The 15098-nt window shown below is 41.5% G+C and overlaps 2 protein-coding genes across 4 annotated transcripts in view; both read right to left on the bottom strand.

The window, feature by feature from the left end:
* Nucleotides 1-967: 967 nt before the first annotated feature.
* CCNDBP1 (cyclin D1 binding protein 1) lies at nucleotides 968-13286 on the bottom strand. Its single transcript, XM_080807999.1, has 12 exons — nucleotides 13052-13286; nucleotides 12830-12889; nucleotides 12486-12565; nucleotides 9281-9362; nucleotides 8435-8531; nucleotides 8186-8259; nucleotides 7328-7404; nucleotides 6738-7018; nucleotides 5157-5217; nucleotides 3915-3961; nucleotides 3552-3662; nucleotides 968-1179 (listed from the first exon to the last, which is right to left on the bottom strand). The coding sequence occupies exons 1-12, from the start codon at nucleotides 13158-13160 to the stop codon at nucleotides 1032-1034; spliced, it is 1227 nt and encodes a 408-aa protein (XP_080664125.1). The 5' UTR covers nucleotides 13161-13286; the 3' UTR covers nucleotides 968-1031.
* Nucleotides 13287-13592: 306 nt separating this feature from the next.
* TMEM62 (transmembrane protein 62) overlaps nucleotides 13593-15098 on the bottom strand; it is a 53081-nt gene continuing 51575 nt past the window's right edge. For all 3 annotated transcript variants that reach the window (XM_080807710.1, XM_080807709.1, XM_080807711.1), the window contains one exon: nucleotides 13593-14444. In XM_080807710.1, the coding sequence (XP_080663836.1) occupies nucleotides 14118-14444 (327 nt within the window). In that variant the 3' untranslated portion in view covers nucleotides 13593-14117. The remainder of the gene's footprint in view (nucleotides 14445-15098) is intronic.

The following is a 15098-nucleotide window of genomic DNA, read 5'->3' as shown; positions in this document are numbered from 1 at the left end:
TCCCGCATCGGCTCTCTGCTCAGCATGGAGCCTGCTTCCTCCTCTCTCTCTGCCTGCCTCTCTGCCTACTTGCGATCTCTACCAAAAAATAAATAAAATCTTAAAAAAAAAAAAAAATACCCGGGGTGCCTGGGTGGCTCAGTGGGTTAAGGCCTCTGCCTTCGGCTCGGGTCATGATCCCAGGGTCCTGGGATCGAGCCCCGCGTCGGGCTCTCTGCTCAGCGGGGAGCCTGCTTCCCTTCCTCTCTCTCTGCCTGCCTCTCTGCCTACTTGTGATTTCTGTCTGTCAAATAAATAAATAAAATCTTTTAATAAAAAAAAAAAATACCCTCTAGAAGCAGAACTGAAAGATTAGGGCCTCCCTCCTCCTGGAAGACAGGAGTGAGGAAGTGCCCCATGGGCATCCACCTGACCCCGATTGCTGCCCTGGTCATGAAGGAAGAGGTTTGGTATTGCTGGTAATTGCAGGCAAGGAGTTAGGCCTGAGTACTAGAAAATATCCCAGAGAGCTCAGGCTGCCTCTTGGTGTGGCCAAAGAGCCGCATTCTACTAATGACAACTAATGAGCTGTTTTGGAGATTCATCCACATGGGTTAAGCCCACTGCTCCGGCAACATAAGGCTTCATTTGGTACATCGGTACTTTCTACTATGCCACTCTACAGTGATGGGCACCCAGAGAGCCTCCAGCTCTCAAACATCACAAATACTATTGTAATAAACAGCCTCACACGTCTTCTTATATAGTACCTTGAAACTCTGGTCGGGGAGGAAGGAATGTACATCACAGGATCTGGTTTGACCGGATACTATCAGACTTGTCTGCACAATGACTGCAGAAGCCCACATCCCCTCCAGCAGTACAGGAGTTTCTATATTCCTACCATTTCTCCACTTTTCTCCACTCTTGGCCATACTCAGCTTCCTTTTTTTCCAAATAGAAGTAAGATAATATCTCATTATTGTTTTGATTTGCAACTCTTCATATTTTTATTAGCTTTTTCGGTTTCCTCCTCTGTAAAATATTTGTTTTTAACTTTGCCCACTTTCCTTTTGGTGTTCCTGCCTTTCCTCCTTGTCAATCTGTAGGAGTTCCCTGTATGAGTCCTTTGTTGGTTTCAGATGTTGCAAGTATCTTCCTTCATTATTTCTTCTCTCACTGCGTCTGCCACATCCTTTGCTGAAAACACAGTATACAGTTTAGAATTCACGGTGCCTACTCCTGAAATCCCTGGTAGTTTTCTGGTTATTGAGCCAATGCCTCAGCCTTACGAAACTCAATGAATCACTATTGCCAGTAGATTGAGAGAGGAGAGACTGTCAATATTTAACTATACTTTCATGGTATCCCAGATCAACCGTGGGGGAAAGCTCCTCAAAGGAAATCTGTGCTACTCTCTTAGTCACTGTGAGAAGGTTGCTGATAGGATGCCAAACACCATCTGTTAACAGACTGACATCTTCTGTATATGTCCACTGTACCCTCACAGCACTTAGCAATGTGAGGGATCCAAAACCACAGCCTTCCCAAACATATCCTGGTACTACTACCAAGAGTGGGACCAGTCACAGGCGATAAAAGAAATAACAGATGCAGCTTGGAAGCCCTTAAATTAGGATGTTTCTCTTCTTAACCCTGCAATTGTTTGCCATAGGGAGGCTTCTGTCTTCTATCTCCTTAAAACTGCCCCTGTTTTAACAGCAAGGTACTTAAATGTTTATTTCTTCACAGTTCACCTCTTCAAGCAGGGAAGGATCAGAGTCACTGGGACTAGCAAAGCAATGGGACAGAACTACCACCTGCCTTTTCCTTTATTTCAGATTAGCTTCCGTGTGGCCTGGAAACATCTTGTACACTGAATTCCAGTTCACACCGACACAGGTGGGGCTCCAGAGGCTCACTGTGGAAATGGACTGCGATATGTTCCAGAACGTAACCAACTACAGAAACGTCACTGTGGAAGCCCCTAACTTCCCGCTTAAACTTCCATTAAGTATCCCTTAATTAAAGTCTGATATTGATAACATGAACTTGGCCCACTAGAGAAATATGAAAACTATTAAGTATATAGAAAACAGGCCCTAGGAGAGAAAAATAAAAGAACTGTACTCCTTTTGTACAAAGTTATCATTTTTGTTATTTACATTATTTTGTTGCTTTGGCACTCTCTGTTTGACTTCAATTCCTTCCCTTTATGACTCTTATGAGAAGTATAGAATGGCGCTTGATAAAAGTAAATTAAAACTCATTTGACGTAAAGAATTCCAACTCAAGTACACACAAACTCCTCAAAAGAATGACTGCTGTAGCTGGTTAGAACTAAAAAGACCATGGGGACACATCAAAAGGGCAGACGGGATGAGTTACATCCATGCAAGGAACAAGACTGGCATCAGACATTGTGGAGACCTGCAGACCAAGTCAGGTCACCAGAATGCACATCATACAGGTTTACCCTGCTTTCTAATATGTGATCTTCTAGACCAATGCAAAAATACAATTAAATCGTGATGGCCATGCAAAAGGATTAACTAAAAAGGCCCCTAAAACTATATAAACTCTCTCATACATTTACAAATTTTTGATGTATAAACATTTTGTATTTACATTTGGAATGACATGTAATGTAGAAAAGAACAAGCATGTGTTAAGAAAAACAAACCTGTTCAATAAACTGGGCAAACCTAACAAAATGAGCTCAATACTATGAAATAATTTTGGAGGCATGGATGGAATAACATTTAGAAGGACTTAATGATAAGAATAATGATATTATGTAACCACTGAAGCACTTAAAGGAGCTTTGAAGTCGTCTTCTCTAAAGTCAGGTGTTGGATGCCTGGGTGGCTCAGTCGGTTAAGCACCTGCCCTCAGCTCAGGTCACAATCCCAGGGTCCTAAGATCGAGCCCCATATTGGACTCCTTGCTCAGTGGGGAGCCTGCTTCTCCCTCTGCCCATCCCTCTGCTCATGCTCTCTGTCTCTCTCTCTCACTCACTCTCTCTCAAAATAAATAAATAAAAATCTTAAAAACAAATAAAAATAAAGTCAGGCATTTTTGTTCTAAATACAGTTCTGATCACAATCAGAACTTTAGACCCATAAATCCAAATGAAACCAATGTGCTAGTCTCAACCCAATGTATTTCTGGTAGAAAGAAACTTTGGAAGGTTACTTACTGAACTACTGGCAGGTCACCATTTTATTAAGATTATCGACATGTTTAACAACGAAACAACACACTTTATTGCCAATAGGGAATAAGGCAGCTTCTACACAAATCTCTAAAAGGTGATTCAGGAACACAAACTCATGCAATTACCTTTTGAATCTAGCACAGAAAAATATATCATACTCATATAGTTATAAATAACTGCCAGTCTGGCCTAACCAACCAATAATCTTTGGTAACAATGTCTCTTGACAAGCATGGACAGGAACTCCCTTTTGATCAGGAGAGCATTCTAGCCTCATTTTAAAAGCAGACATCAGAGGCTACCTGTGATAGTAAGGAAAGGAGAGAGGAGAGTACAAAGGAGCCTGAAAACTCACAATTCAAGTTCATTCTGAGTGAGTTCCTTGATTCTGTTCATGCAATGATCAATAGCATTAATGAGTAAAGGGATCCAACTATCTTCTGGCTGTGGGGTCACATGACTTGCTCTGCAAATGGAATGGGGAAAAAGAGAAGTTAAATTTATACTGGGAAGGGAAAACCTACTCTCAACAAGGAGCACAAAAACTAGTAAGATAAGGCAAATTTCTTTGTAGAAACTTAGCTGCTCCACAACTGAAGTGGAAAGAAAACACCACATCCACCTTCTTCCACTTCTTGAAATGGGGCTTTGGGAATTGAGAATTACTGGATGTGTTCATTCTCAAAAAAGCTATTTGATGAGAAGTCCTCATACTCACTTGGTAATTTCAAGTGCCTTCTTTAAGACAGATACAAGTTTCGCAGACTAGAAAAGAAACAAAGAAGTTACTCACCCTGAGATCCACATAAAAAGGGAAGGAGAGCTAAGATATACTAAAGGACTCAAGTAATAAACTATTAAAAAAAAAAAAGGCAGAAAAAAAATCCAAACAAAAAACCTTGAAGGAAACTGCAAAAACAAAAATTCTGATTAGATTAGGGTGGCAGGATTATAGGATTCTTCTGTATTTACAAAATCTTATTAATATTGTTGCTATAACATTCCTATAAGTTTAAAAAATTTTTTAATACTTTTAAATTTTAAAAAACTAGAAAAAGTTAGAATTTAACCTGAATTTATCCCAACTGCAGCTCTAAATATATAGTAGAAACAGCCAGTGTTCCTTTAAAAAAAAAGAATATGTACAGAATTTTAAGCACACCAGTAACAAGATAACATGAGAACATATGTATTCCACCAATCTATGGTACACATTTTAAAATTTTTATTTGTGGTAACTGACAAGGCATATTACTAAAGATGCTTATTTCTTAGGAAGTCAATTTTTTAAAAAAGTGAATGGGAAAAAAAGTTAACGCCCATTCTACTTTAAGGTGTTCACATACTGTGAAGATATATTTGATGAATTTCCACCATCTAATTTATCAAATATTTCAGGACTGATAGTTCTGAATGTAAGATATAAGCCATCTGGCAATTTTACTTCTCCTTCCAATAACCATAGAGATAATCTGAGTCTCTAAAAATGAGACAAGAGAATTCTCTCTAGCACAGGACCCAGGACTTGAAAAAATACAATAAAACCATATTTTTATAAAGACCTTGACCCTCTGTAGTTAAATCATCCAATGTGTTTACATTAGAACAGAGTATGTTTCTGGACACAGATTTTTGCCTACACCAGAAATCAGAAACTTAATGATTTTAGGTTAACAGGATCCTAAAGTAGTGTGGTAATTCAGACTTTCTTTTCAAAGTAGCATTTTCTAAGGTCTTTGGATTCTTCTGATTACCCAAATGGTTATGGAAGAGAGTACTACCAGAACTCAGGGCTCCAGTAAAGATTTATCAAGCAGAAATACATGTAAGAACTATGACATTATTGTTGTATTTGCATCTAACTGACAAATAAATATATTTCCTATAGCTTAAAGGAAATAGTAGGTAGTAAAATCCTACCAGTTAGGTCAGTAGCTTTTCCCTCCAAGCTGGTACTTACATTGATTCGCACAGTTAAGTGGCACATTGGTGGATATATGCTCAGTGCCAAATCATCCACACTAAGGGCAGAAAGCAAAAATAACCATTAACAATAAAAGGAACAAAGTTCAACTGGGTGGTTTCCAGTACACAGTTAGGGATGTGACCAGTGAGAACCTAACTGTCCATAAATGCCTATCAATTCCTTAAATTGGGTAACCAGAATCAATTCAACTGGTATTTACTAAACACATACATACCCCATTTCATTAGAAAAAACTCCCTTGGCCTTTATGATAGGACATGATTAATTCAGTTTAAAATGGGAGGCTCTGAGGTCACCTGGGTGGCTCAGTGGATTAGGTGTCTGACTCTTGGTTTTGGCACAGGTCACATCTCCAAGTCCAAGTCTGGAGATTGAGTCCCATCCCTCTGGGCTCCATGCTCAGTGGGGAGTCCACTTCCCCTCTCCTTCTCCCTATGCTCCTCCCCCCTCCCCTGCTCATTGCTCTCTCTCTCTCTCTTAAATATTTTTTTAAAATGGGAGGATCTGAAACCATTAATTTAGTAACTGACGCAAGTAGAGTTCATCCATGGAACAGCACTCAAGTGGGCACTACTTTAACCAAGTGGTGAAATTTAGTACCACCGGGGTGCCTGGCAGCTCAGTCATTAAGTGTCTGCCATCAGCTCAGGTCATGATCCCAGGACCCTGGGATCCAGCCCTGCATTAGGATCCCTGCTCAGGGGGAAGCCTGCTTCTCCCTCTCCCACTCCCACTGCTTGTATTCCCTCTCTCGCTGTCTCTCTCTGTCAAATAAATAAATAAAATCTTAAAAAAAAAAAAAAAGAAAAAAGAAATTTAGTACCACCAAACTAACATTATGTCCCTCCCCCATATGATGCAATGAGAGGCACAAAATACTCAAATACATGATATCATTGCCAAAAAAATATTTAACTTGAAAATAATCTATAATCATGACAAAGACAATAATGCAAATCCAGATTTTTGGATATTCTGCAAGACAACTGCTCTTTAAAAAGTCAATGTCAAAAAATACTAAAAAGGACAGGGACTGTTATAGTTGCAAGAGACTACAACCACACGAGACTACTCCAAGAGATGATAACCAAATGCGATGTGACACCATGACAGAACCCCGGATTAAAAAATAAAATTTAAAAAAAGCAATAAAATACATTTTAGAGACAAATGGGAAAATTTGAATATTAAATATTATTCTATTTAATGTTAAATCTCTTAGATGTAATAACAAGAATATCTGTTCTTAGGAGATACATGCTGAAGAATTTAGGGGTGAAATGTCACTGATGTCTGCAACCTATTCTTAAATGGTTCAGGAGAAAAACGGCACATCTAACCATAGAGAAATAAACCAATATTGAAAAAAACATGTGAGCAACAGGTGAATCTAGCTAAATGAAGGATATATAAGTGTTCACAGCAATACTTTTTTTAACTTTCCTATAGACTGAATATTTTCAAAATAAAAAACTGGGGGAAAAGCTTGGGGTGACAGCGCAAGCTAAGATCATACGCTGCTACTCACATGTTTCAAGTGGGGATCCTGCTTACCTAGGGCTGATCTCATCAGAAATATCCACAATGTCGTCCAGCTGGGCAACCTGATCTTTCTTCCCATTCTCTGCCACTGAGATCCGGATTTTCTTCAGGCAGGCTTTGGATGCTCTCACCAGTGCAAGGCATGGGATTATGAGCTCTTGATCCTCCTCTGACCAGTATAAGTCCCGATTGTTTGGACACCCCAACCTATCATCCTCTTCATCACCACGGCTGTCAGAGTTGTCCTCAGTGTCATTTAAGAGGCCACAGTATGGGTCGCATTCTTCCACCGCCTAAGATATGCCAAAAAAAAAAAAAAAAAAGAGAGAGAGAGAGAGACTGTTATACTTTCAGCCTCATACCTGAGTTATCCCAAAACATCACCCAGCTACTTCACCAATGGCCACACTTGAATCACTTCATAATCCCCGTTCTCACTCTCCTAGCCCAGCAAAGGACAGAGGGGAATGGTATAAATCACACACTGGCATGAGGTAGGAGATAGTCAAAATCCAGGAATGAGGATGGGACTTAATTGAGTCAATGCTCAGGCCATCTCTTTCCTTACATTCTCATCCACTATCATGGAGCTGTCCCCTCACCTGTTCCATTTCCTCATGTGCATCCTTAACAAGATCCACACTCTTCGTCAGCATTGAAAGGGCTGCAGCTTTGTTATCTAGAAGTGAAAAATCAGAAGCACTAGAATAAAAGAAGAAGCCTACAGTTCTGTCAAGTCTGCAAATGACAACCAATAGTGTTCCCATTTGAGAAGAGCGCCCAGGATAGTCAACAAGAGCAGTGGTTTAATGTAAAATTTTTCTAATACCCATCCTCTAGGTACCCAGATAGGAGTTAAAAAGCTTTTCATTATTCACCACAAAAAGAAATAAAATGGTCACACAAGGGGCACCTGGTTGGCTCAATGGGTTAAGTATCTGCCTTTAGCTCTGGTCATGATCCCAAAATCCTGGGATCAAGTCCCACGCCGAGTTCCCTGCCCAGCTGGGAGTCTGTTCCTCCCTCTTCCTCTGCTCCCCGCCCCCCATTTGTGCTCCCTCCCTCTCTTGCTCACACTCTCTCAAATAAATACATAAAATCTTTTTTTAAAAAATGGTCACATGATGTTTCTCATCAAGGTACTCATGGATGAACACTACTTTCGACCTGGCTGGCATTACCTCATAAGCGCTTCAGTGTGTCCTGGGCAGGACCAGGAGAAGAAACCACATTTGTTCAACAAGATAGGGCCACAGAAAGAGGGCTAAAAAAAAGCATGAGAACTAAATGGACTGAGAAAATATACGAATACTTATCTTTTGATGTTGGTGATAAACTATATATATTTTACTAAACTGTAAGTTAAAATACATCAATGCTACAAAACTAGAAACTAGATAGGAGAATTTCAATCTGCTTTGGCCAACAGAGTCAATGGCCCATTTCCCACTCTGACCCACCTTTTGGTATCTGAGGCACCTGCTGGCATGCAGTCCAGACACTGTTGTAGGAAATAAGGTCACTGTTATCTGGGCTGGAGAAAGGAATCAATAAGGATATATCAATAACCAAGGTTCCTCTCTCCTAAAAAGCCCTTCCTACTAGTCATCATTCTCAGCTGTTAGTAACTTTGCTGTTGAAATGAGTTTTTCCCCCTCCCTGAAGCAATAAACCCCATTAACTGATAACCCCAACTGTGGTATTACTACCTTTGACCTGGAGTAATGAAAAGCACATCCACAAGTTGAGCCATTCCATCTACGATGTCCAGAGTGGCGTTCCGTACCAGCTTTCTCAGGGTGATTCCTGAAGAAACCCAAAACCTAAGTAGGCTGGTCTTTCCAGAAGTCACCATCTGCTTTCTTCAGAGTTTAAGCCCTTCAGAACTTGAGGTAATGTGCACCCATATCCTTTAATTGGAGTGCCAAAACAAAACTCAGGTCTTATGTATCTCCCCATGCCATTTTCTTGCTCCTCCCACCATTCCTGAGTACTGTCCTCCAAAAGAGATCTAGAACAAAATCTTTCTAAGACAGCATGTATCCATTCATTAAGGTCAATGGTCTCTTGACAACTGTGGATGTAACAGTTGACATTTAAAGCATCTATGACTAAACTTAAGATCCATGAGACACATATTCATTTATAATTTTGGCATGATTATAATCAAAGCATTAATCTATAGGCAGAGTTAGAAGTCACTTAACCATAAGGGAGCTCAGAAACAAGATATGATGTAATATGGGTGAAGGAGATGCTATAGATTCAGCATCTGTAGTGGTTAGAATGGGTTAGAGAGGGAGGAGCCAGTGAGAATTAAAAGCCTTAGAGTCAGGCAAAGCAGGGAAGAGGGTAACACAGCATCCGTGCCTTAGCATGAAAGTTTATTTATGGAGGTCAGTGATGTTATAAAATTATCCTTGAGTGCATTTTATGGAAGAAAGATACATTACATGCTCAAATTGAGGACAAGGTAAAAGTCACAGGACATAAACTATCATATTAGCAAAGAGCTACCCTATAAATCAAACATTTCTGTGCCCACAGTGGCTTACCCTGATCCTTGGGAAGTGAATAGTATACTGCAGTGATTGCCTTGATGGCAGCATGGACTTGTTCGCAGAACCTCTTGGTTTCCTATGAGGTGATGGATCAATTTCAGAATGAAAAAAAATTGGATTAGATTCATCAGTCCATCTACTGTACAAGAGAGCAGACAACTGTACAGCATGATCTACATTTTCTGTAGTCCTATTATGACTTAGGGCTTCTGCTGCTCTTGCACATAGCAGAGAGGAGTTAGCTGGACACAAGAGAATGAGGTGACAACTCAATAAAATATTTAAAAAACAGCAGGAAAGGGGCGCTGGGATGGCTCAGTTGGTTAAGCATCTGCCTTTAGCTGAGGTCATGATCCCAGGACCCTGCATCAGGCTCCCTGCTCAGCAGGAAGTCTGCTTCTCCCTCTTCCTCCACCTCTGCCCCTGCTCATGTGCTCTCTGTCTTGCTCACTCTCTCTCTCTCCAATAAATAAATAAAATCTTGAAAAAAAAAAAAGCAGGAGAAACTTATTCCTAATACTCTCCACATCATGAGGTACCCATGATCTGCTGTGAGGTATTCCTCTTATCTCAGACCAGGAGTTGGTAACTACAGCCTATGGGCCAATTAGATCCACTGTCAGTTTTTAAAAATAAAGTGTTACCAGCATACAGCCAAACTCTTGTTTATATATTACCTCCAGCTGTGTTCCCACTACAAGGACAAAGTTAACTAGCTCACCTTCAAAGCCTTAAATATTTACTATTTCAATTTTTAATTTTATTTATTTAAGATTTTATTTTTTTGACAGACAGAGATCACAAGTAGGCAGAGAGGCAGGCAGAGAGAGAGAGAGAGAGAGAGGAGGAAGCAGGCTCCCTGCTGAGCAGAGAGCCTGATGCGGGACTCGATCCCAGGACCCTGAGATCATGACCTGAGCTGAAGGCAGAGGCTTTAACCCACTGAGCCACCCAGGCGCCTCCCTATTTCATTTTTTAAAGAAAAGTTTGCCAACCCTTAGATCATTATCCAGATGTCTGATCTCTCTCTAACAGAATCACAATATACCTAAAGATAATTTAGCATAGACTCAACATTGCTCAATGTTGACTATTTTCCTTCTAAGCAGTCACTGGCTTTCTCCTATCTTCCTTGTCCTCACTTTTCTGCTAAATTCTAAGCCAGTGCTCTGTAAAATATGGTCCACAGACTGGTGCCAGTCTGTGAACAGTTACCAGTCTAGGATGGTGAATAAGCACAGTGACTGAAAGTGTTAAAAAAAAATTTTATGGCAATATGACATTGCTTCAACATCCAAACACTTAAAAAAAAAAAAAAAGCCATTCTTCAGTAAACTAAGGTGCAAGATTCTAAGAAAACAGTTGTTATTCAAATACACATAATTCAAATATAACTAAAACTTTTCACCTATGAATGAAACCACTGTCCTGAGCATGTATGGAAAAATAGTTCTATGCTCCCTCCTCATGGTATGTTACTAGCTATGAATTTTAGCAACAAGTCCTGAGTATATTTGAAAGAAAGCAGGCAACAGATAAGAAAAATAAGGTAATACTATTCCCCTTAAAATAAATATTGACTTCCTTGCACAAAGCTTTTAAAATGCTCTCAAACACTTCATTTCTTATTTTCTCATCATAGATCTCTGGGGTCTACAGGGGGAGAGTTTATCATTGTAGGTGTAGCAAAAGGATATTTTTTCATTTCAAAACATCTGGATATACAGACTGAAAAAGAGAATGAAACTACTGACAATGAAAATGAAATAAGGCAATAAATATGCCATTTTTAAATAATCTTACTCCTAAATTAAGTATGCCTAGTTCTAGAAAAATGGCATAAAGCATACGTGGTCATAGCCAACATATTGTAAAACTAAGTTTTACAATAACAGGTAATTTAAAAATGTACAAATCCAGGGGCACCTGGGTTAAAGCCTCTGCCTTCAGGTTAGGTCATGATCCCGGGTCCTGGGATCAAGCCCCCCAACATCGGGCTCTCTGCTCAGCAGGTAGCCTGCTTCCTCCTCTCTCTGCCTGTCTCTCTGCCTACTTGTGATCTCTGTCTGTCAAATAAAATCTTAAAAATAATTTTTTTTAAATGTATAAATTTGGGGTACCTGGGTGGCTCAGCTGGTTAAGCGCCTGTTTTTGGCTTGGGTTGTAATCTCAGGGTCCTGGGATTGAGTCCCGAGTTGGGTTCCCTGCTCAGCAGGGAGTTTGCTTCTCCTTTTGCCCCTCCCCATCACTCATGCTCTCTAATAAATAAAATCTTTTTAAAAATAAAAATGCATAAATTCTTGTTCCAGCTATTCCGCTTCTGGGAATTTTTTTTTTACTGATAATACATACATACAAAGATTGTCCTAGGCAATTTACTATAGCACTGTTTATAAGTCACAAGTTGTAAAGAGCTTAAATATCCCCATAAAGTATTGGTTAAATAAATTATGGCTATATCCACTCTACTGAATACCATGCAGCCTTATAAAGAACTGAGCAACTTTAAATGTCCTACTATGAATCAATGTGCAATCCATGTTGTTAATTTTTTTAAAGGAAGATCCAGAAAAACGTTTATGGTATCCTATCATTTGTGTAAAAAAGAAGCATGCATATACACATAAGTACGTCTATGCATCAAATATATATGGAATAATACAAAAGTAACTGGGGAGGGGAAATATAAACTTTTAGCACACTTTGACAACTTCAGAATTTTATATGTATATATATATTACTGATTAAATATAAAAAGTAATTCGATACAAAAAGGGTATTATGTAGTATGACAGAAAAGGTGTAGTTTAGACACCATAAACCCTAATTTCAATCCTAGCTCCACTGCTTATTTACCTTAACCTGAGCCTCTAATCCTGCTTACTCATCTATCAGATGGGAATCACGTATGTGAAAACACCTACCAAATAGCGAGTGTTTAAAAAATATATGTCAGAAAGGGAATAAGCAGGATGAACTGAAAGTTGAACCGATACCTATTTAGAAGGTCTGCCTATGCCGTGCCAGGAACTGCACCTGGCAATTTGGCCTTCGTTGCAATCCTGTGAGACGAGAACGGCAATCCTATTTGACAAGTGTGGAAAATAAATCCTCTGGCTTGAGTGTACAAGGTGGAAAAAGGGTGACTGGATTCCTAATGAACGAGGCAACACAAGGATTCCAGGAAAGTAAAGCTCACCTGTGGAGAGGGCAGTGGAACTCGAGAGAAGACTTCCGTCAGAATCGTGGCTTCCCTTGACACGTTCACAGCTGCCTCATCTGAGGGGAGGAGCCTATATGTTAGTGCCAAAAGGATCAGCCTGCAGCTGCTGCATGGGCTTTAAAAATGTCAGCCTTACCAGCTGAGACCTCTCAACACACCTCCCCAAATCAATGTTTCATATCTCTAACTCCGAAGTACAAAGGATTGGTAAGGTGAAGTATCCTGAGAGGATGCGGTGGGAGGGGGGGAAGCGGGAGGGAAAGGGGTCGGTACACTGAAAGGCACGAGAAATACAAGTCCCCAACAGGGGAGGCACTCACTGAGTCTCCTCCAAAACGTCTCAGGATTAAACTCCTTGGTGGTCTCTCGGGCTTCGCCGACTAATGGGTTTGGCATGTGGGCCGGGCGGGGGCGAAAGGAAGAGCACAAGTAAGCCCAGCCACCCCCGACCCCACCTCCTCCGCCCGTGCCTCCGCCCCCGCCGGCCTCTTCCCGAACCAAGCCAGCCCCTGCCGCCGCCGGTCTCAACGGCGTCAGCTCACCCCGCAATCCAGGCAAGAGCAACCGCAGCTCCACTGCCAAGAGCCGGAGCTGCTCCAAAGGCGGAACTACGGTGGGGACCGCGGCTGTAGGTGCAGCTGCACTCGCCATCTCACTATATCGTCTGGAACCTCCGGACAAAACCGACCAAGGAAGGCGCCCGGGCCGCACTGCCGGAGGCGTTCCACATCCGGAAGTCACAGATACCGGTTCGTTTCCGGCAACAACCCACCCGACCCCGCCCCGCAGCCCCCGCCACACCTCTTTTTATCTCGCCAGGCCGGGCCACGCCTTTCTCCCCGGTCCCTCCCCTAGAGGCCCGGCCACGCCCCCTCCCCGCCCTCCATATAAGCCTGGTCACGCCCCTTTGTCCACGGAGGTCAGGCCACTCCTCCTCCCGCTCTCAGAGGCCTGGTCTCTCTCTCTCTCTCTCTCTCTCTCTCTCTCTCTCTCTCTCTCTCTCTCTCTCTCTCTCTCTCTCTCACACACACACACACACACACACACACACACACACACACACACACACACGCAACGCCCAGTCGGGGTTCTTAATCATTACTCTTTTATTTGATTAGCTGAAAGCACCCCCACCTAAAGAACCTGGGAGCCCATAACCCCGAGGGAAAAGAAGACTTTGAGCTAATATATCAAGGGTAGTCAGGGGAGGGCCCAAGTTCCTACCGCTTACCCACCCCTCAAGTGGCACCCTTGCCGGCTGCTGAGTTCCACACACTGTGCTAGGTACTTTACATGAGGTAACCATAAAAAATACAGTGGGGCTTCTGATAATCCCATACACACACCCAGACCCTGCCCTGTGGATCTCCTGATTAGAACTTTTTCACAAAAGTAAATCAATCCCCTGCCTTCCTGGCGAAGGAAGGAATCATGGCATTATTTAGATTTTTCTGCAGTCCATTCTGCAGGAATCAGTAGTGAGCAATCCCCCCAACTCCCAGATGTCCAGGTTGCAGCAGCTCCCTGAAGCTTGCCCCCAGCACTGGCCTTCCACCTGCTGCTGGGGCAGAGGCCTGGGCTACAGAGGCAGATGGTGACACAAGACCTTCAGGAGCTCAAGTGGCTTTTTAACTGTGCTATGAAGGTTCCAAGCTCAGTAGAGTTCAGAGTCCACACACAACGAATGATAACAGGTGTCAACAGTGTTAACCAGGTCCGCAAAGGGGAGAAGAAAAAAGCTAGAGTGCCATATGTCATATGAAGAAAGTAGCAGGAATAGATCTGCCAGATGTACAGCAGTAACATAAGTAGGTGAACAGGTATAACTTTCAAGTATTTTCCTTGATGGAGATGAGACCGGAAGTTGTGACCAAAGCACCGCTGCAGCAAGCTCCAACACAGGTAAGCCATCAAGGGTATGTTAAAAAATGCCAGCTGGAAAAAGAAGCAGAACAGAACCATGAGCAAGACCTTAGAGGGTCGGGCCTCATTAATGCATTATTAGTGGCTCCTAAGGATATGTTGCTCTCTCTCGGGGGTTAACTCTCTGATTCTTTATGCTTCAATCACATTTGCTTGTAACACTCACAAGAAGTGACTTATGGTTGTATATTTGCCTGTATCCTTTTGTTCATCTTAAAAGTTGGTATCATTTATGTTGAAGCCCTCAGTAATGTTTAAGGTGGAAATGAATATATGTATATATATGTACATAAACACACTTTTCTTTTTGGCAGAGTGAGGGGGGAATTAGGTATCAGTATTTTTTTCTTATCTCTGTGTTTATTAATTTTTTCTATTTTAAGTAAACTTTACACCACACATGGGCTTGAATTCAGAACCCCAAGATCAAGAGTCACATGCTCCACCACCTAAGCCAGCCAGGTGCCCCCATTATCTCTGTATTTTTAATTAAAGTAGCATTATGAGTAGTGGAATACAAATCAGAAGATTTAAGTTATAATCTAAGTTTAGCTGCTGTATGATTCACTCATTCATTCATTCACCAAATAATTGCCCATTACACCAAATAAATGCCCATTACACGGCAGGCATGATGCCAGGCTCTAGACTGAGGACACGCGGCAA

The sequence above is a fragment of the Martes martes genome (assembly GCF_963455335.1).
Source record: "Martes martes genome assembly, chromosome: 7".
In the NCBI taxonomy this organism is placed as follows: domain Eukaryota; kingdom Metazoa; phylum Chordata; class Mammalia; order Carnivora; family Mustelidae; genus Martes; species Martes martes.
Note: the sequence above shows the minus strand (reverse complement) of the source record. Positions and strands in the feature narration are given on the sequence as shown.

Excerpts from the sequence above, each read along its gene's own strand:
- CCNDBP1 (XM_080807999.1), bottom strand. The coding sequence starts at position 13,160 with ATGGCGAGTGCAGCTGCACCTACAGCCGCGGTCCCCACCGTAGTTCCG. Across the intron at positions 12,890-13,051 it reads GCTCTTGCCTGGATTGCGGG|TCGGCGAAGCCCGAGAGACC; the intron begins GTGAGCTGACGC and ends CAAACCCATTAG. Across the intron at positions 12,566-12,829 it reads GACGTTTTGGAGGAGACTCA|ATGAGGCAGCTGTGAACGTG; the intron begins GTGAGTGCCTCC and ends TCCTCCCCTCAG.